Here is a 21,841-nt window from a genome sequence, read left to right on the forward strand (position 1 = left end):
CCCATCCCTCCATTCCTCCACCCCTAAGCCATCCTCTCTATCCCCCTATGGGATGAGGCAAGGAGGGGAGAGGATGAGGGGAATTCAATTGGGGATGCTGTGTGGTGAGAGATGGACGCAATGGTGGGATACACCACATATGAAGGATCTCACTTGGCTGTGAATGATGCCACAGTAAAAAGACAGACTCAGAGTACCATCTGGCCAGACGGGGATGGAGATAAAACATATATGTTTATGTGAACTGTCTCTACCTCTATCTCCCTCCAGTATACACACACACAAATACACAGGCTACTGTGACAACTTGCCCCCTCAATAAAGACAAATAACTGTCAACCTCAAAACACAGTATGCTTGAGCAAAACAGGTGAGATATTGAGGGACAGAGTATGAAGGGGGGGTTTAAATGAAGAGATAGAGATTGGCAAGAAGAGGAAGGGGCAGATGGAAGAGTGTCACCTTGAGAGAGAGGGGGAGGGAAGGAGGAATAGACGGATGGAGGGAAGGGGCCAACGCTGCCAAGTTGTTTCTCTTCAGACACAAGCTGATTCAACCGTCTGGTTTGGATTGTTATGTAAACACAATGAAATACATACAATAAATGACCAAAAGTATGTGGACACCGGCTTGTCGAACATCTCATTCCAAAGGTCAGGGCTCTGTGCAGACCAGTCAAGTTTTTCCACACCGATCTCTACAAACCATTTCTGTATGGACCTCGCTTTGTGCATAGGGGCATTGTCATGCTGAAACAGGAAAGGGCCTTCCCCAAACTGTTGCCACAAAGTTGGAAGCACAGAATCGTTTAGAATGCCATTGTATGCTGTAGCGTTAAGATTTCCCTTCCCTGGAACTAAGGGGCCTAGCCCGAACTATGAAAAACAGCCCCAGACCATTATTCCTCCTCTCACCAAACTTTACAGTTGGCACTATGCATTGGGGAAGGTAGCGTTCTCCTCGCATCTGCCAAACACCGATTCGTCTGTCAGACTGCCAGATGGTGACAATTTTTACGCATTACGCTCTTCAGTACTTGGCAGTCCCGTTATGTGAGCTTGTGTGGCCTAACACTTCGCAGGCTGAGCCATTGTTGCTCTGAGACATTTCCACTTCACAATAACAGCACTTACAGCTGACCAGGGCAGCTCTAGCAGTGCAGAAATTTGACAAACTTACTTGTCGGAAAGGTGGCATCCTATGACGATGCCACGTTTAAAGTCACTGAGCTCTTCAGAGAGGCCGTTCTACTGCCAATGTTTGTCTATGGAGATTGCATGGCGGTGGGCTCGATTTTATACACCTGTCAGCAACGGTTGTAACTGAACTAGCTAAATCCACTAATTTTAAGGTGTGTACTTTTGTATATAGTGTATTTAAATAGCCAATTCAGAAACACACACACACACCATACTCTACAAGTCTCTCCACAGCGAACACATCCAGTAGATAATATCTTACAGAGAATGGTACAGTAGAGTAAAATACAGGTTTGTACTAGACTAGTGTCAACGGGGGTCTGCTGTTTCTCTCAGCACTGCAATGAGAAAAAAAATGAAGCAGATATTGATTTAACTCTCAGAAGCAGCATGATAGATCAATTTCCACACTTGTGTCTGGAGTGCAGTCTATCACCCGGGGCATAGGTGGAGAGGGGTGGTGTTAACCTACCCCTATCATTCATCATTGACCTCTCTCCTTCTCGCATAAAATAGCAATGGCCACCAAAAACTGGATCTCTATATAATGGCACTGTGTCTTTCTCTCTCATTCAAACACACCTGCACCAAGCATATGCACATACACCATCTGAAATACCCATTATATACACTGAGTGTACAAAACATCAGGAACACCTGCTCTTTCCATGACATAAACTGGCCAGGTGAATCCAGGTGAAAGCAATGATCCCTTGTACATGTCACATGTTAAATCCACTTCAATCAGTGTAGATGAAGGGGAGGAGACAGGTTAAAGAAGGATTGTTAAGCCTTGAGACAATTGAGACATGGATTGTGTGTGTGTGCCATTCACATGGTGAATGGGCAAGACAAAATATTTTGGCGCCTTTGAACGGGGTATGGTAGTAGGTGCCAGGTGCACCGGTTTGAGTGAGTCAAGAACTGTAATGCTGCTGGGTTTTTCACGCTCAACAGTTTTATGTGTGTATCAAGAATGGTCTACCACCTACAGGACATCCAGCCAACTTGATACAACTTTGGGAAGCATTGGATTCAACATGGGACAGCATCCCTGTGGAATGCTTTCGACACCTTGTAGAGTCCATGCTCCGAGGAATTGAGGCTGATCTGAAGGCAAAATGAGGTGCAACTCACTATTAGGGTTTTGTAACTTAGTGTATGTCTATGTTTATACACAAACGTATTAGTGCCAACCACTGCTTCCTCTATTTACACCACTGTTTAATCTGGGTCGTAAGTAAATGATGTGTCATCCTAAATTATTTGGAGTAAATTAATGATTTATTATTTTCCGAATCGCTTGTAGGCTATTCTGCAGACAATAGTGACACCTGGTAGAATTTCTGAAGAACTTCATCAAGCACCTAACTTTTGAGTGAGAGACTTTTTAAGAAGATTGAACATTTTGATTAATTTCTATTTTCTACCAAAATCCTTGTCTATGCGTTTTCACGGATTTAATTTCAGAACATCCTGGCGATAGTTAGGCTACTCAAATCCATCCTTACTTCAGCAACTGCGCAGAATTGATGATCTCAAACACATTTCGTAATGACAAAGTACACTTTCACGGCAAGGTTGCAGGTGTTTACATATATATAATTATTTATTTTTAAAACCTTATAGATCCACTTCAAGATAGATGTATTTGCTAGGATTTATAATTGTTACAGAGTTGCATGTACAGTAATGTAGGAACTAAATTGGGTGCTTATGTTTCCAGCGGGATGTGTTGATGTTGCACTTTACATGCAAAAAGCGCTCAAGAAGACTGCCATGAAATTCGACTAGTTTGACTATTTGTGCAATTTCATCCGAGAACTTTATACATTTAAACGTTATTTTCCGTAAGTAGTTTTCTATTTACTGCCACCCTTTGTATACTATTTGCGTAACGCTATATGAATGGCAAACGTTCAAGTATTGATTGTCCAGTAATTATCTTTTGAAAAAGTCGCATGAGCTAACGTTAGCTATTATTAGCAGAACGAGCCATCATGAATGTTAACTATCCTAACTAGCCACTTTCCACATTATTTTACTAGATAGCCGGATACAACCCATTTGCAGTGTCTTTATGTAGTTGGCAAGTATGCGAGTTTACTGAAGGTTAGCCCAGGCCAGCAGATGGCGATATTGAGTCGTTTCATCTAACCGTCCAAAGGGACTGCATGCAGCTGGCTATACACTCATATCCCCTGTGGACCAGTTTGTAGATAAAACATTCTTCATTCAGGGTGAAAATGCGTCGACTTACACCTTAAAAATATTTTAATGGCAAAGGCGGAAAGAAATAGCTGGCTAACTAGTTTTATATTTCAGTAATATATTCCAATAAATTTCAGAATTCCCCAAAAATGTTTATGAAGCTAGCTAGCTACATTTTATAGGCTCCCCACTGAGTCGGTTGAACATCATATTCCCATTGGCCACCGCTAAAATCTGTCATTGATAATATTATATCACTTTTTTGCTTGCAAGATAGCATTGTAATTTTTTCTCGCGTGCTGAAAAATGCAGCGCTGATTACATTTGACACTTCACGGCCACTGACGTTTGACACGTCACTTACTGTTTGCATTGAATTGTGGGACATAACAACCCCACAAGTGATCAAAGTTGCTCCCTCAAGCTAAATCAAGGGCTGAGGGGGCGACTTTTGTGAATTGGACTGCCACTTAAGATGGCGACCAAATTGCATCCGGTTTCAACGGGGATTTCCCAGAGGGAAAGTAGTTAGTGCAAGAGTTGAGGGGTAAAAATAACAAAATTGGACCACAGCCCAAGAGTAAACAGACTGCTACAACCTGATTGGCAGAACGTGATATGCAACATCCAGGACTAGCATTTAAACTCTAGCATGGTGGTGTAAAATGGTGTTTCATAAAGAAATTATGCACATATTTCCCACCTTCTTGCCATTAAATCCTTTGCAGCCTGAATGGAGAAAGTTTTATGTACGAACCGGTCCACGGGGATACAAGTTTATAGCCTGCTGCATGCAGTCCCTTTGGACGGTAAGATCAAACGATTCAATATTGCCATCTACTGGCCTTTGGGCTATCTGGAGGTAAGAAGATGCACTGGGTAGCTAGCCAGGTAAACAATGGCTCAATGCTAGCTAGCTAGCTACATTGAACTATTACAAATTGTAAAGAAAATGATATTTGCTATAGTATGGGCACTTGTGTTTCTCTGCTAACATCAAGCCAATCAATGCTTTTTTTACTGTACTTCAGAGGTTTCTGTCCCTAATGATTTTTATTGACCTCTGATCTATATTTCTGACTCATTGCTTTGCCAGGGTCCTGAGTGGAGTAGACATGGCTGACCAGGAAACTGGGCCCAATGGGCTGGCTAAGAGGGCTGCAGCAGGTGCTGCGGTTTTCAAAGTGCGTGAGGCTGCAATGGCTATTCTTCAAAACGAATCTACTGGTAACCTGAAAGTACAAAAACGGATTGCCCCATCGACTCCTTTAATTGTACCAAAACCTTCCCTGAAGCCGTACAAGCGGCCCCCCACTCTGCTATTGCCACCTTCATACAGCGCCAACCCAGTTGGAGGATTTACCTGTGAGGTGTGCGGCCAGAACTTCTTCTCTTTTCCTCAGGTGGTGAGACACAAACAGTTCCACGACGAAGAAAGGCCCTTTCCCTGTGGTGTGTGTGGGAAACGTTTCCTGAGCCGCAGCCACTACACTGAGCACCAGCGGGTTCACACTGGGGAGCGGCCCTTTCCCTGCGACCAGTGTGAGCGCTCGTTCACCACACACCACAACCTGAAGCGTCACCAAACCATCCATGCCAAAGAAGAGGCGTATCGCTGCCGGAAATGTGGCGTGCTTTTCTGCCAGCGTCACGAGTACCCCGGGGGCATACCCAGACCCGACCTCGAGCTTCGACCTGGGTTTGAGTCCACATCCACGATGCAACCAACACCTCCCATTCAGGTCACACTCACACCCAAGCAGCTTAAGAAGCTTAACAAGAAGCTTAATAAGAAGAGCCATAATCTCTCAACGAAACATGATCATTCTAAAATGAAGAAAAAGAGGAGTAGAGTCAAACATCCAGGCCCAGCAGAGAAAGTGAATTATGTGCGTCAAGAGGAACTTTGGCCTGTGTTGTTAACTAAAGGAGAGAAATTGCAAAAAGTTGCTTATGACATTGAGGTTATTATATGATCCCACATGATGATAAAACAAAATGGGATAATTAGTCCGATCATGATTAAAAAAATAAATTTGTTTTGTTTAATCTCCACCGATGTGGACGCTGTTTCAGAAAGGAGTTATACCTTGAATCACTTGTTTTGCCTCGCATCATGATTTTGGTATTTATTCCTTCATGAGTTTGAGAAAATAACTTTCCACAATTGATCATGATTTGGAAACATTCTGTCAAGCATTTCAAATGATTAACTGTCCTCTGAAATGTTATGGTTTCGCTTTTGAGATCTTGACCATTTTTGTTGTTGTATTAGAATAGAATATAGACACTTTTGAGTTATGATTCATTCAGTTGTTTTGATCCATTGCCATGCAAGGGCTAGTGTCCATGCATTATTAAATGACATGCTATTAAACTAGTTAACTCCTCTGATGTGGCACATCAAAATGTATTTCCATATCAAATGATGTTCATCTGCTTTTCAGATTATGTTCATAAAGGCCTGTATAGGGTTTCTCTCTGGGCCTTAACCATTGAGTTGTCCAGAAATTGCCTTCACCAATTTATGTAAGCAAAAATAATCATGATGCATTGTTGTTGATTAATTACTAAATGTACCTGTCATAAGAACAAGTGAATCCCGATATCTGTACTCTGTGTAATGTGGACAGTGTTGTTAAATTTGGGTAACAGAGTCTATGTATGTCGAAATGATACGTCTCCAGTTGAATTCTGCATAACTACCTCAGGCTGATTGCAAAACGTATTTTTAAAATTGATAATGGGATTACTTACACATGTATTGCCTTTGTCTTTATTATTGACACTTTCCAGGTATTTGTTTTTCATGTCACAAGAAACTCATTTTAAAGTGAATGTAAGCATGCATAGAAATATATTGATTCACTTGGCTTTAAGTTTTGCAGCTAACATCCAAATACCTAACCTAACTGGTGTGATGAATACTAGAAAGTCATTTTGTGTCCGGCTCTGTAATACAGCAGCCGTGTATCGCTTATCTTCACTGTAACAATATGTTAAAGGTAGAATCTGAAATGAAGTAGGTGCAGAACTTAAACCCCAATTTCCGCAACAACTAAGAGCTTTGAAGCGCACGGCTCAACTTCTCCCCTGTTTGGTCCAGTAACAGCGTGACGCGAACCCCTGCCCATGCTGTGTGTGACTGAGAACGAAGTCTTGTATCTCGCACAATATCTGCGTGGCAGCGTCATTTCGCTGAGTCTATTTTTAAAGAGGCACGCGTCTGCTCCATATGTCATCCTTGTTTTACAACAAGAGGTAAACACTCAAATCTGCTTGTGTAAACATGACAATCTAGGGCCATATGTTGACTCCTATCTCCGATGTAAATATTGGTTAGATTGAATTTAGATTGTCGTTATAGTTACCTTCAGAAACCGCATATATTGTCATTCTAATCTGATATTCCCTGGTCTACCACCGCCACAGTAGAGTTATTACTTTACTCACTTAGATTTTTTGCTAATCCATTTTGATCTGTCTATAAACTATGTTCTGTAAGGATTATCTGGAACAAAGCCTTTGCCCCTTGAAAGCGTTTGCAAACTACGTGATATTGAGGGAGTTCTATTAATATGAGTCGCAGTGCACCGGTCTATGTCCCTCGACGTGAACGGGCAAAAGCGGTGAGGGAGGGGCAACCTTTGAAATCTAACAGTAATTGCGTCTCATGGTCATGACGTCAACTAGGCGGAACGTTACATAGGTCAGAAACATACTTCTATTTTCCATAAAATATGTTAGAATTTTCGAACTAATTTTCATTTGGAAGACAGATAAAGCGTTTTTATCAAAAGTAACCACGTTTGCATGTGAACACGGAATCCTCATTACTCCACGTGCTTATTAATCTTGCCTAGGTTTCGCTGTGGGTTTTGAAAGGGCACCTAAACTGGCTCACGCCCGGGTGGTAAAACCCGGTTCCAAAACGAATGCTATTACTTTTCACCAATGCCATTTCCACCGGGGTAACCGGGGCCAGATAATCGAATCCTGTCATTGGCAGGCACCGCACATTTTTCGGCGTTTCCATCCCATTGGTCGCATAATAGCGGTAACATTATGTACTCTTTTTGATTGGGTATAGACAAGAGTCAGCCACCTCTGAACAATTGCAGTTGATTTGTTAGCTATCTGAATCGGAGCAATCGACTACAATCATTGGCTGATTCCTCCAAAACGACGCCGTTGATTGGTTAATCTATTCGTAGAGAATCATTGACTGCATGCATGGCTGAAGCGACTGCTGCTGATGCTGTGACCTGGAGTTTGGTGTCAGCATCAGGACCGACAGTGCGTGAAGTACATTATAGTGTCAAGTGGCTACAGAGAGAATAAACAGACGCGTAGACTCATTTACACAACAGCTAGTTGAAGGGTTGGTTTGAAGGTAAGACCCATTATTTTCCTCAAAACAAATTCAAGCAAGTGAAGTGTGGAATAATGAGTCTCGTTGAACCAGTGGCTGTCGCCCGCTGGCGAAGTAGAGCGTGGGGGTCGGCTGGCTATCTAGCCACTAGCTATTTTATTATCTGGTCATGTCTGATGATTGATGGGGAAAGCATAGTCAGTGAATTAATTTAATAGCAAATAGATAATGTTTTCAACTAAGCACAATAGTGGAGGTCTATAGTTACGAGCTTTGCAAATACTAAGCGTAGTGTGAAAACTGCACTGCGGATCAGGACGAGCAGGATTTGTAACGCACTGCTAGCCTTGCTAGCTAGCTACATGCGAGTTGGTCCTTGTAAACTAGCATTCAAGTAGTTTTTTTAAATTGCGAAATTACATAAACATGTCAGTTTGTAGTAGATTATTTGGGCGAATTTATGATTTAGCCAACATTGATTTAGCAGATTGCCTGGTACACACTCCACGATGCACACATCTGCACCAGTGCCACTCACTGTCCTATCACTCAATACACCACCTTTTACACGTTTAATTGGAACCAGTCTACTTGCTCCTATAATGGAATAAAGCTGCTTATCGCGAATCTTCCTTATCAAGGTCTGGTAATGCCTCATTAAGCCCCTGCAGCAGGTTGCACAGATGTGTCAATCGTGATGCATGGTGAATCACTGCCATTGTCGGCATGCACAAAGAAAGAAGAGTGGTGGTCACGTGTGTTATTTCCATTGGAACTTATACATTTTAATGTGTAATGTTGCCTATTAGAACATACTTCCTCGTTATTATTTCCCCCCTCTCTTTCTAAGGTCTTGTGCATGGCGTGATGGGGTCCTTCAGCCGACAGGAGTTCTTCCATGATCTTGCGGAGGGCTGCCTTCTGCCCACCGCTCAGCAGGGCCTGGAGCAGGTGTGGCAGCTTCTGGTCATCTGCCTTCTATGCCGACTTCTCTGGATTCTGGGTGACATTTTGCATTCCTTTGCGTGAAATGTGACTTTTGGAATATAACAGAGCTCCTGGTAACGACAGAACATGATGAGTCATAGGAGAGTGATTTTGACATTTGAGAAATGATGTAGAACTGAATAATTAGATGCATGTTCTACTAATGTCTACTACTACATGTTCTCATTCTCTTCTGTGTGCGTTGTTGTTTTTGTTGTCTTGTTCCCCTGGTCAGGCCTCCCCTCTTATGTGAAACACTTGAGCACCGTGGCAGGAGGGTTCTACGCCCTGTACCTGTTCTTTGAGCTCCACATGGTGTGGGTGGTGCTGCTCAGTCTACTATGCTACCTCATCCTCTTCCTCTGTCGGCACTCCAGTAACCGGGCCACCTTCCTCTCCATCACTGTCCTCATCTACCTGCTCATGGGGTAGGTAGATCTGTTACCAGGTAACATCCGATGCCTGTTTGAGTAAAGAGAATGGATGATAAACAGCCAGTGATCAAATCCCTCAAAGTGCATTGAAAATGGTTGTCTAATCAGTCTACTCTCCCCTTTTCCTTCCAGAGAGTTGCATATGATGGACACCACCACCTGGCACAAAATGAGAGGTTGGTACCTACTCTCAGCGTGAATATACACTACAAACCAGGAGTTGCAAACAGTTTATATTTTTTTCAAGGAACAGAATCAGAACCAGGAACGAAAGTGATTTATACTGTTCCAGCACAAACTATTATTTTAAAAGCATTGGAACCAGTTAACGCTCTTTTACATTCTGGGAATTTTTTCCCAGTCCCACAAAAAAACGCAACAAGGCACCTATGCATAGTCCCCCTCTGACAATCAGAAAATTCTTCCAGTGTGCCTGCCAGCTGAAACTCTTTGCCAGTGTGTGTAGGCTAACTGCCCCTCCCCCTCCAAAGCATAGCTAGCCTACAGATATTACAAGCGAGATTCAGGAGGAGAGAGATTTTCAATTAGAGAAGAATTTATTAACTTGTTCTAGTGCTAGTTAGGAATACTATAGTTATCACATTGGCTTTATTAACTACAAAAAGGTGAGACGTGTTTTTAATTCTGGTGCCGCTTTGCACATACAAGCTTGTTCGCTAGCTAACATCTCTTGTCCAACATTAGGCCAACTCTGAAGTTCAAAGACATTCAAAGTTCCTCCATAGAAGTCACTCCTTTGTAGGTATAATTCTGTGGGCCTAATTCAGATAATGCATGTCATTACAAGATGCCCAGCGCTTCGAGCCAAGCTTCCTCCTCCACCCTCTCGCTCTTTCCCCACCCGCAAAATGTAAGTTGCATTTTGCACCCTACACTTGTCTTTCTATCATGCATATAAAACAACTCACTGAGCTATATCTTGCTCGCATGATTGGTGAAGAAATTATAGTTGAGCTAAATGAAAAAAATAAAAAGATTTCATAGGTTTAAAAAGTAACAAAGGAACGATATAAACCAGTACTTTTTTGGTTCGAACCGGTTCAGATCTTTATTTTGCTGGTCGGAATGAGATACATTTTTTTATCCTGTTCAGAACGAAACGATATAAAAAATATTTTGGTTTCAACCCCTGCTACAACCAATGTTTTCACCGTATTAATGAAAACATTTACAGTTGAAGTCGGAAGTTTACATGCACCTTAGCCAAATACATTTCTGACATTTAATCCTAGTAAAAAATTCCCTGTCTTAGGTCAGTTAGGATCACCACTTTATTTTAAGAATGTGAAATGTCAGAATAATAGTAGAGAGAATGATTTATTTCAGCTTTTATTTCTTTCATCACATTCCCAGTGGGTCAGAAGTTTACATACACTCAATTAGTATTTGGTAGCATTGCCTTTAAATTGTTTGACTTGGGTCAAACGTTTTGGGTAGCTTTCCACAAGCTTCCCACAATAAGTTGGGTGAGGCCTCCCGGGTGGCGCAGTGGTTAAGGGCGCTGTACTGCAGCGCCAGCTGTGCCACCAGAGACTCTGGGTTCGTGCCCAGGCTCTGTCTTAACCGGCCGCGACCGGGAGGTCCGTGGGGCGACGCACAATTGGCCTAGCGTTGTCCGGGTTAGGGAGGGTTTGGCCGGTAGGGAAATCCTTGTCTCATCGCGCACCAGTGACTCCTGTGGCGGGCCGGGCGCAGTGTGCGCTAACCAAGGTTGCCAGGTGCACGGTGTTTCCTCCGACACATTGGTACGGCTGGTTTCCGGGTTGGATGGCGCTGTGTTAAGAAGCAGTGCGGCTTGGTTGGGTTGTGTATCGGAGGACGCATGACTTTCAACCTTCGTCTCTCTCGAGCCCGTACGGGAGTTGTAGCGATTCCTCCTGACAAAGCTGGTGTAACTGAGTCAGGTTTGTAGGCCTCCTTGCTCGCACACACTTTTTCAGTTCTGCCCACAAACTTTGAGGTCAGGGCTTTGTGATGGCCACTCCCAATACCTTGATTTTGTTGTCTTTAAGCCATTTTGCCACAACTTTGGAAGTATGCTTGGGGTCATTGTCCATTTTGAAGACCCATTTGCAACCAAACTTTAACTTCCTGACTGATGTCTTGAGATGTTGCTTCAATATATCCACATAATTGTTCCTCCTCATTATCTATTTTGTGAAGTCACCAGTCCCTCCTGCAGCAAAGCACCCCCACAACATGATGCTGCCACCCCTGTGCTTCACGGTTGGGATGGTGTTCTTCGGCTTGCAAGCCTCCCCCTTTTTCCTCCAAACATAACAATGGTCATTATGGCCAAACAGTTGTATTTTTGTTTCATCAGACCAGAGGACATTTCTCCAAAAAGTTCGATCTTTGTCCCCATGTGCAGTTGCAAACCGTAGTCTGGCTTTTTTATGGCGGACTTGGAGCAGTGGCTTTTTCTTTGCTGAGCGGTATAGGACTCATTTTACTGTGGATATAGATACTTTTGGACCCGTTTCCTCCAGCATCTTCACAAGTTCCTTTGCTGTTGTTCTGGGATTGATTTGCACCAAGGTACATTTATCTCTAGGAGACAGAATGCGTCTCCTTCCTGAGCGGTATGACGGCTGCGTGGTCCCATGGTATTTATACTTGCGTACTATTGTTTGTACAGATGAACGTGGTACCTTCAGGCATTTGGAAATTGCTCCCAAGGATGACCCAGACTTGTGGAGGTCTACAATTATTTATCTGAGGTCTTGGCTGATTCCTTTAGATTTTCCCATGATGTCAAGCAAAGAGGCAGTGAGTTGGAAGGTAGGCCTTGAAATACATCCACAGGTACACCTTCAATTACATCCACAGGTACACCTCAATAGAATCAAATGATGTCAATTAGCCTATCAGAAGCTTCTAAAGCCATAACATAATTTTCTGGACATTTCCAAGCTGTTTAAAGGCACAGTCAACTTATTGTATGTAAACTTCTGACCCACTGGAATTGTGATACAGTGAATTATAAGTGAAATAACCTGTCTGTAGACAATTGTTGGAAAATTGTGTCACGCACAAAGTAGACTTGCCAAAACTATAGTTTGTTAACAAGAAATTTGTGGAGTGGTTGAAAAACGAGTTTTAAGGACTCCAACCTAAGTGTATGTAAACTTCCCACTTCAACTGTAATTAATATTTGAAGACTCACTGCGGTATGTATCTGCAGGTTCCCAGATGGTGGTGGCTATGAAGGCCATTTCTCTGGCCTTTGACCTGGACCGTGGTGTGGTGACCAACGTGCCCTCTCCTGTGGAGTTCATGGGCTACATCTACTTCGTGGGAACGGTCATTTTCGGACCCTGGATCAGCTTCAACAGCTACAGAGAGGCTATAGAGGGCCGCAAGCTGGTGAGTTCAGCACTAAGTCTTGTCTTGGTATAGAGATAAGGGTAGCCTGGTTAAACCAGACTAAATGCTGCACTTGCTAGTCTGGTTTAACCATGCTAGGATAAAGGGGGGGGGGTACATGGGTGGAGGGAATAGAGAGAGAAAGATGGTATATAGATGTTCTCTTCTTCCTCAGAGCCTCTCCTGGATATGGAAAGTGTGTGTCAGCTGGGTGAAGAGCCAACTGTGTCTGGTCATCTCGAATTGTGTTGCTCCCTACCTCTTCCCTTACTTCATCCCCATCTATGGGGACAAGCTGCTACACAAGTAAGTGGATTAGCTAACCTCTTAGTGCTGTTGTCATGATTTACTGTAGGTCAGAAAAAGCATCCACAGACATTGATGTTTGTGATCGTCCAAAAAAAGTGCAATATAGGGGAGGGTGTGCTAAGTCGAGCCATTTTAGTAATATAGCAGACGCTCCTAGGGACTTAGGGGGGTCAAGGTGAGGAGGAGCATTATTTTATTGAAATGCTGTTTGAAGAGGTAGGGTTTCAGAGGATGGGCAGAGACTCTGCTGTCCTAGCTTCAGGGGGAAGCTGGTTCCACCATTGAGGTGCCAGGACAGAGCTTGGACTGGGCTGTGCGGGAGCCAAGAGACCTGAGGTGGCAGAGTCCTCGGGTTTGGGCGTAGGGTTTGAGCATAGCCTGAAGGTAGGGAGGGGCAGTTCCTCTTGCTGCTCCGTAGGCAAACACCATGGTCTTGTAATGGATGTGAGCTTCACCTGGAAGCCAGTGGAGTGTGCGGAGGAGCAGGGTAACATGAGAGAAATTGGAAAGGTTGAACACCAGGCGGGCTGCTGCGTTCTGGATAAGTTGCAGGGGTTTGATGGCACAAGCGGGGAGCCCAGTCAACAGCGAGTTGCAGTAGTCCAGACGGAAGAGGACAAGTGCCTGGATTAGGACCTGCATCACTTCCTGTGTGAGATAGGGTCATACTCTACGGATGTTGTAGAGCATGAACCTGCAGGCGCTTGTCACTGCTTTGATGTTTGAAGCGAACTACAGGGTGTTGTCCAGGTCACACCAAGGTTCTTTGCACTCTGGGAAGGTGCCACTGGAGTTGTCAACCATGATGGAGAGGTCTTTGAGCAGGCAGGCATTCCCTGGAAGGATGAGCAGCTCCGTCTTGTCGAGGTTGAGCTTGAGGTACGACATCCAAGTGGAGATGTCTGTCAGGCACACAGAGATGCGTGTCGCCACCTGGGTGTCAGAAGGGGGGAAGGAGAAAAGTAGTTGAGTGTGTCCGCATAGGAATGATAGGAGAGACCATGTGAGGATATGATGGAGATGAGTAACTTGGTGTATAGTGAGAAGAGTAGAGGGCCTAGAACCGAGCCCTGGGGGACACCAGTAGTGAGAGTATGTGGTGCAGACACAGATCCTCTCCACATCACCTGGTAGAGTGGCCTGCCAGGTAGGATGCAATCAAAGAGTGTGCAGAGCCTGAGATGCCCAACCCTGAGAGGAGGATCTGATGGTTCAAGGGGACAGGCTGCTACGCAAGTGAGTGGATTAGCTAACCTCTTAGTGCTGTTGTAATGATTTTCAGTAGGTCAGAAAAAGCATCCACAGAAATGGATGTTTGTGATTGTCCAAAAAAAGTGTAATATAGGGGATGGTGGGCTAAGTTGAGCCATTTTAGTCATTTAGCTAGTAAGATCAGAGGAGAGAGAGTCAGCTTTGGCAGAGCAGAGAGCCTCCGGGACACAGAGGAGAGCAGTCTTGGTTAAGTGACCCGTCTTGAAGCCTGACAGGTTAGGGTCAAGAGGATCGCTCTGAGAGAGATAGCAAGAATGTTGATCAGAGACAGCACACTCAAGTATTTTGGAAAGAAAAGAAAGGGATACAGGTCTATAGTTTTTGATGGCAGATATGTTGTGTTGGTTTCTTGAGGTGTGGAGCAACTCAGGCCATTTTTAAGTCAGAGGGGACATAGCCAGTGCTCAGGGATGAGTTGATGAGGGAAGTGAGGAATGGGAGAAGATCTCCAGAGATGGTCTGGAGAAGGGAGGAGGGGATGGGGTCGAGCGGGCAGGTTGTCGGGCAGCCAGAGCTCACTAGTCGCAGAATGTGATCTGGAGAGGGAGGGGAGAAAGAGGTCAAGGCATAGGGTAGTTCTGTGTGAGTGAGACCAGTGGACTCAATAGGCTGAGTGAATGAGTAGCGGATGTCGTCAACCATTCTTTCAAAATGATTGACAAAGTCGTCCGCTGAGAGGGGGTGGAGGATTCAGAAGGGAGGAGAAGGTGGAAAAAAGTTTCCTGGGGTTGGAGGCAGAAGCTTGAAATGTATAGTGGTAGAAAGTGGCTTTAGCAGCAGATACAGAGGAAGAGAAGGTGGAGAGGAGAGAGTGAAAGGATGATAGGTCCTCACAGCTGCCTTCAGTCCATTCTGTAAGCTCGCAATGAGCCACTCAGTAACGGAGCAGGAGGGGAAGGCTGAGCCGGGCCGGGAGGAAAGGGGACAGTGTGAGTCATAGGACGCGGAAAGGGTGTAGAGTAGGGTCGAAGAGGCAGAATCAGGAGACAGGAGGTAGACGGATTTAGCAGAAGGGAGAGATGATAGGATAGAAGAGGCCAGAACAGTGGGGGAGAGAGAGAGAGAAGATTGCAACGGCGCATTACCATCTGGGTAGGGGCTGAGTGGTTAGGGTTGGAGGAGAGGGGGACAGAACAGGAAACAAAGTAGTGATCAGAGACCTGGAGGGGGGTTGCAGTGTGATTAGTAGGCGAGTAGCCTCTAGTAAAGATGAGGTCAAGCGTATTGCCTGCCTTGTGAGTTGGAAGGGGTTTGGGAAAGGTTGAGGGGAAAGAGAGAGTTGGAAAGAAATGAATCAAAAGGCTCACGTCGGGAGGTTGAAGTTGCCAAGCACGAAGAGGGGTGAGCCATCGTCAGGAAATCAGCTAATCAAGGTGTCAAGCTCACTGAGAATCTCTCCAAGGGCACCTGGTGGGTGATAGATGACAATAATGTTAAGCTTGAGTGGACAATTGACAGTGACAATTAGAAATGTTGCAGCCAAGGGGTGGGGAGCGTCTGTAACGCCTACAGGGAGAGGTGCGAACAGGTATAGAAAACACACACAGTTGAGCAACATTTGATCATCTGTAAATAATGAGGTAAGATACTCCGGTGCGAGAGTGGTGTGGAGCCTTCCTCTTTTTCCTTTCTCGAATAACTCCACAGAACAACTCGGCAAAACAGTCTTTGTTTCAGCGACGGTCTTAGTTTTGTGACAAAACCGCCACTTCCAGCTGCCGCTGAGAAACCAGGGTATTTTATTAGGATCCCCATTAGCTGTTGCAAAAGAGGCAGCTACTCTTCCTGGGGTCCACAGGAAACATGAAATAACTCAGAACCTTATTAGACAATAACAGCTCAAGGCCAGAACTACATCAATTTAAAAAAGGGAGACTGAATAACTAACAATAATTGCGAAGAGCACGCCTGTACTGATTGCTGATTGCCTAGGAGAGGCGAAACCACTCCCTCTCCAATACAGCCACTGATTACCGAAACAAGTCACAAATTGCCCTGCCTCTTGACCCTGGTTGATGTGTCAACAACAATCTGCAAATGATGCGCAGTCAGCAGTTCACACACCAAGTAGGCTACTGGGAAAACAGACAGCACTTAAGGGAGATGGCCCTAGCTAGCAAAAAGACCGTACTAGACCACAACAGACAACGACAAAAAATATATATACTCATCACTACTGGCGATATCAGGAGTCTTCTAGCTGTAGAATGAAGTGTATACCTGGAAATAATCCGAATACATGTAAACATTACAGTTTTGAAGCATAGCTTGTCCAAAAAAAGTGTTCTCATGGCACAATTTAGGAGGGAAAGAGAAGATGTATCAGTGTGTGGGGAGGGTTGGGATTTGGATACTCCGTTTAGGGTAAGGGTTTGGGTTAGGTGCTGCTCAGGCATAACACCTAACAAATACTTTTTAACATTTTTTTAAACACTTTTATCATAGGTCAGGCCCTGTTGTTACCTCATGTGCCAATGATAATGCCTTGCATTATGCCTGGGAAGAAAACACTTCAATTTGCTCAACCCCAAGGAAAACATTTTGACTACATTATCCCACACAGCTACAAGAATGCACTTTCATGCTAGGTTTAGGACCTGCTATTGAAGCTTTTAGAGACCCCAACAGATTTATCGAATCATCTTAAAAACATCTACTTTGGTTTAGATAGAAACATCATAAAACCTCTTAACACAATACATTCATTTGACTTGGTGAAAATCTGTTTTTTGGACCCGACTTTGCTAACCACTTTTTCCATGTGGTTTCTTCCTTTACAGACTCCATAAAATGGTGACCTCTTCCTAAATACTTGGTTTGTGTATGGTTTCCTAGAAATAAAGGTGGCTCAATTTACCCCTTTGGCTCAACTAACCTAACTCTCCCCTAAATGTTTTTGTAGGAAAGCTATTTGAGTAATGTGTCTCAGTAGTGTAACGGTCCCATTCTTATTTGTTTCTTTCTCTCCCATTCAATAAATGGTCTCGTCTTGCCTGGGCTTTATCCCCAGCAAAACAAAACGGAAGATCGGGTAATTATTTATCTGATATTATGACGATAGAATGTCCCCCGCCTGTCCCTGTAATTAATGCTGCATGTCCATTTCTAACTCAGCAGCTGTGCCACCTCCCTGTCACCTGCACGTCTGTACACCAATCATTCCCCCAACCTTGTCTGTCTCTGCCCTGCCCACTCATGCCATGAGACTTAAAAATGTGAGTCTGTGTCAGTTAAATGTATTAAATCAAATGTAATGGTGATAAATGATTACAATTTTCCTTCAATTGTTTGCTGCACAGAGGTGCTGTGGCAAGGTACTGTATGTTTTGGCAATTTATATTAAAATAGAGAAGTTGTATTGTTGTTAAGTGTGATTTGAGGCTTTAATTGTGCCAAGTGTCTTCTAAACGAACCTTCTTTCATTGACCTTTAGCTGGCTCCTAGCCTACGAGAATGCACTCTCCTTCCACTTCAGCAACTACTTTGTGGGTTACCTGAGTGAGACCAGCACCACTCTGGCTGGAGCAGGCTTCACTGAAGAGAAAGACAACCTCAAATGGTCAGTGCACTGAAGCATCATGGTGACTAGGCTTGACATAGACTTGCCATAAGTTAAATCGTTTGTTTGCCCCCCCCCAGTTCTCTTTTACCCCTCAAACAGCCCAACTGAAATGCCTGTGTTTTCTTCTCCAGGGATATGACTGTAGCTAGGCCCCTTCATGTGGAGTTTCCCAGATCTATGGTGGAGGTGGCCACCTTGTGGAATCTGCCCATGTCCCGATGGCTCAGCACCTGTAAGCTTTCTGTGAAATAGAACATATAGAATAGAACAACTTTCTGTGAAATAGAACCCCCCCCCTCCTATTTTCACAGTTGTCCTCCTACAATGACATTTAAAGCAGTAAACATTCCAACTCAATTGCTCTTTTTTTTTTGAACCGGAATACAAAGTTGATCCCCTGACAACTGTTTCTGTCTGATCACCCAGATGTTTTTGCCCGTGCTCGCAACCTTGGAACCTTCCCAGCCATCCTAGTGACTTACGCAGCCAGTGCACTTCTACATGTGAGTATGTGCGAGCAGGTGTGGGTGTGAGTATGAGTGTGTAGATGCGGGTGTGAGTATGAGCGAGCAGGTGTGAGTATGAGTGTGTAGGAGCGGGTGTGAGTATGAGTGTGTAGGTGTGGGTGTGAGTATGAGCGAGCAGGTGTGGGTGTGAGTATGAGCGAGCAGGTGTGGGTGTGAGTATGAGTGTGTAGGTGCGGGTGTGGGTGTGAGTATGAGCGAGCAGGTGTGGGTGTGAGTATGAGCGAGCAGGTGTGGGTGTGAGTATGAGTGTGTAGGTGTGGGTGTGAGTATGAGCGAGCAGGTGTGGGTGTGAGTATGAGCGAGCAGGTGTGGGTGTGAGTATGAGTGTGTAGGTGCGGGTGTGAGTATGAGCGAGCAGGTGTGAGTATGAGTGTGTAGGAGCGGGTGTGAGTATGAGCGAGCAGGTGTGGGTGTGAGTATGAGTGTGTAGGTGCGGGTGTGAGTATGAGCGAGCAGGTGTGGGTGTGAGTATGAGCGAGCAGGTCTGGGTGTGAGTATGAGCGAGCAGGTGTGGGTGTAAGTATGAGTGTGTAGGTGCGGGTGTGAGTATGAGCGAGCAGGTGCGGGTGTGAGTATGAGTGTGTAGGTGTGGGTGTGAGTATGAGTGTGTAGGTGTGGGTGGGTGTGAGTATGAGCGAGCAGGTGTGGGTGTGAGTATGAGCGAACAGGTGTGAGTATGAGTGTGTAGGTGTGGGTGTGAGTATGAGCGAGCAGGTGTGGGTGTGAGTATGAGCGAGCAGGTGTGGGTGTGAGTATGAGTGTGTAGGTGCGGGTGTGAGTATGAGCGAGCAGGTGTGGGTGTGAGTATGAGTGTGTAGGTGCGGGTGTGAGTATGAGCGAGCAGGTGTGAGTATGAGCGAGCAGGTGTGGGTGTGAGTATGAGCGAGCAGGTGTGGGTGTGAGTATGAGTGTGTAGGTGCGGGTGTGAGTATGAGCGAGCAGGTGTGGGTGTGAGTATGAGTGTGTAGGTGCGGGTGTGAGTATGAGCGAGCAGGTGTGGGTGTGAGTATGAGTGTGTAGGTGCGGGTGTGAGTATGAGCGAGCAGGTGTGGGTGTGAGTATGAGTGCGTATAAGAGATTGTTTCGTTATACCGTCGTCTCCTTTGGCCTTTAGGGTCTGAGCTTCCACCTGGGTGCAGTGCTACTGTCTCTCGCCTTCATCACATATGTTGAGCATGGTAAGTCTGTAAAAGATGTGGCTAGCTATAAAAAAAATTGAATTAAAATAAACGTTCAAATTTTATTTCAGTTCCACGTTACCTTTCAGGGATAACATTGTTTACACCTGGAGAATAACTTTAGGTGACATGCAAGGTTTGTTTATTACTAATCAAACAATCGACTTGGCTGTGGCGCAATGCACAGCAAATGCTGAGTAGGCGTGATAGGATAAATCATTGTGACCTCTATTTGATTGCGTACCCTCTGTTCCAGTTTTGCGGAGGAGACTGGCAGACATTTTAAACGCGTGTATTCTGTCAAAGAAATGTCAGCCAAACTGCACTCACAAGAACAAAAAGGTATGGTTCAATAAGAAATAAAAGTGATATTTATGCATAATGATATTTTCATGTGTAAAGTCTAAAGATTTTTCAGTGTTGGTCACATGCAAATGACCCATGCAACATTGCGCAATAACTCTTATATTGATGCCAAAAAAATCCTCAATAAGAATGTTTGCATTACAGCATGACCTTTCTTCTCCTTCTCCCAACCACACAGGCCCCGTGGGTGTACATTATTAATATAGGCTTCAGTGCCTTGGCAGTCTTCCACCTGGCATACCTGGGCTCTCTGTTCAACTCCAGTGTGGACTACATGGATGATGATGAGGAGGTAACTGTTTACTGAATGCTTTTCAGCTATAAGATGGCCAAACTCTCATACATTACTCTGATTATGCAATGTCACGTAGCATCGTCAGATCTTTCAGAACAAAGCGTTTGTGTATTTCAAACCCATGTCTGTTTTCTCCCGCTACAGAGTGGCGTGGCCAACCACACCATTCAGAAGTGGTCGGAGCTGAGCTGGGCCAGCCACTGGGTGACGTTTGGCTGCTGGGTGCTCTACCGCATCATCCTCTAGATGTGTGAGGGAGAGGGAGCGAGAGAGAGCTGGGGACAGAGAGACATAGAGAAGGGAAGCAATAACAAGAGGGAATTTACGTGAGCCTGTTAAGGAAAGACCGGCTCTCTACTCCTGCACTGTGAAGTTGTATTGGACTGAAGAGTACACACAACCACCCTATGGACAGTATATTAACTATTTTCTCAATACCAACATACAGTGCTCAGGACACCGCCTAAGAGACGAGGTAATCTACTTACTGTAACCTGCTGGCGACAAACTATTTTTGATACTCTTGAAATAATGCCCCAATCTTCCTTAATCACATCGTTTCGTTTGAGCTGCTGCATTTGTCTACCCCTTGTGGCGAGATAGATCAACAGCAGATGTGGATCAGACATCTCCATGCGATTCTCAATCAATACTCATCCTGTTAGCATGACAGTGGTCAATCATTCACTCTCTTTGATGAACAACTAAGAACCCGTTGTCTAGTTTTCAGAAGTGATTCCGTAATACGCCATTAAAGTAATATTTCCCTTTTCCTCCGTATTCGAAAGCTACATTTTGTTATTTCACCCTACTTAGTTGTTACATTTGTAGAGCATGTAAAACCCCTGTTTTTATGACCACACAAACCAGCATTATAAGAGCATATTTCCTTTGTCGATTTTAATAGAAAATGTATGTATTTTTAATTTATAGAAATAAGTGTACATTGGTGTTTGCATTTTATACTATGTTTTTCATCCTAGTGTAATTTGAGACATTTTTTCCATTTTCCTGTTAATAACTATGTAACTGATATCTCTACCACATTATTGTAGTTCAGTCCAAAATACAAAAGTATTTAATTGCTCAGTAAGGGTTTTTCATGTTGCTTTAAAGCTGATTATGAAAATGATTAAGATGAAGTTGCATCTGTAACCAAAGCCGTTAGTCATTTTCGACATGCTGCTCTTTTTAACATGCTTTTTAAGGAAATGAATAATTCATGATGGAATACTTACTGCTCCTGAACACACTGGACATTGAAACCTACTGCTCATTTGGTTCATGTGATGAGGGCCAGTCCAGAAACGACCCTTAAGGACTTTTGTTTCCAGTTGGTTTCTGTTACACAACGGTGACTGGGAAACGTACACAAACATATACTGTAATTTACTAGGCTTCCCCTTAGAATACAAGGTTCATGCGATGCACATGTGCACAGTCTTAGCAAACCACCTTTCAACACTGTCCCTTTGTCAAACTTTGACCTATCTGTGTGATGCTACTGAGAGACGTCTGTGATATTTTTTAATACATTTTCTATCAAACGGTAATCACTGTCTATCGTCAAATCCCATCAAATGTTATTAGTCACATGCGCCGAATACAACAGGTACCTTAAGGTGAAATGCTTACTTCACGAGCCCCTAACCAACAATGCAGTTTTTTTTTTTTTCCCTATCCATGATATAAACATTTTTAACCTTGTTTTGGGGCTATAAAGTGTTTGTTGTTTACAAACA

General features: G+C 44.2%; 2 protein-coding genes across 6 annotated transcripts; both read left to right on the plus strand.

Annotated features, from left to right (window-relative positions):
- Window positions 1-2,220: 2,220 nt before the first annotated feature.
- On the plus strand, window positions 2,221-6,172 carry LOC112247167 (zinc finger protein 260). 3 transcript variants are annotated; one of them, XM_024415871.2, is made up of 3 exons: window positions 2,912-3,049; window positions 4,139-4,219; window positions 4,507-6,172. In XM_024415871.2, exon 3 carries the CDS (start codon window positions 4,526-4,528, stop codon window positions 5,384-5,386), a length of 861 nt encoding a protein of 286 aa, XP_024271639.1. In that variant the 5' UTR covers window positions 2,912-3,049; window positions 4,139-4,219; window positions 4,507-4,525; the 3' UTR covers window positions 5,387-6,172. The 3 variants fall into 3 exon arrangements, with proteins under 3 accessions (XP_024271637.1, XP_024271639.1, XP_024271638.1); XM_024415869.2 differs by lacking the exons at window positions 2,912-3,049; window positions 4,139-4,219 and adding an exon at window positions 2,221-2,325; XM_024415870.2 differs by lacking the exon at window positions 4,139-4,219 and having other exon boundaries at window positions 2,914-3,049.
- Window positions 6,173-7,372: 1,200 nt separating this feature from the next.
- Window positions 7,373-20,871, plus strand: LOC112221910 (protein-serine O-palmitoleoyltransferase porcupine-like). Of its 3 annotated transcripts, XM_024384340.2 has the most exons (15): window positions 7,373-7,803; window positions 8,633-8,785; window positions 9,005-9,197; window positions 9,336-9,379; window positions 12,409-12,590; window positions 12,766-12,896; window positions 17,182-17,202; window positions 17,471-17,485; window positions 17,605-17,730; window positions 17,865-17,965; window positions 18,160-18,236; window positions 19,375-19,438; window positions 19,695-19,780; window positions 19,983-20,096; window positions 20,244-20,871. In XM_024384340.2, the coding sequence occupies exons 2-15, from the start codon at window positions 8,650-8,652 to the stop codon at window positions 20,343-20,345; spliced, it is 1,392 nt and encodes a 463-aa protein (XP_024240108.1). In that variant the 5' UTR covers window positions 7,373-7,803; window positions 8,633-8,649; the 3' UTR covers window positions 20,346-20,871. The 3 variants fall into 3 exon arrangements, with proteins under 3 accessions (XP_024240108.1, XP_024240109.1, XP_042159763.1); XM_024384341.2 differs by lacking the exon at window positions 17,471-17,485; XM_042303829.1 differs by lacking the exons at window positions 17,182-17,202; window positions 17,471-17,485.
- Window positions 20,872-21,841: the final 970 nt, after the last annotated feature.

The sequence above is a fragment of the Oncorhynchus tshawytscha genome, linkage group LG22 (genome assembly GCF_018296145.1).
Source record: "Oncorhynchus tshawytscha isolate Ot180627B linkage group LG22, Otsh_v2.0, whole genome shotgun sequence".
NCBI classification, from domain to species: Eukaryota; Metazoa; Chordata; class Actinopteri; order Salmoniformes; family Salmonidae; genus Oncorhynchus; species Oncorhynchus tshawytscha.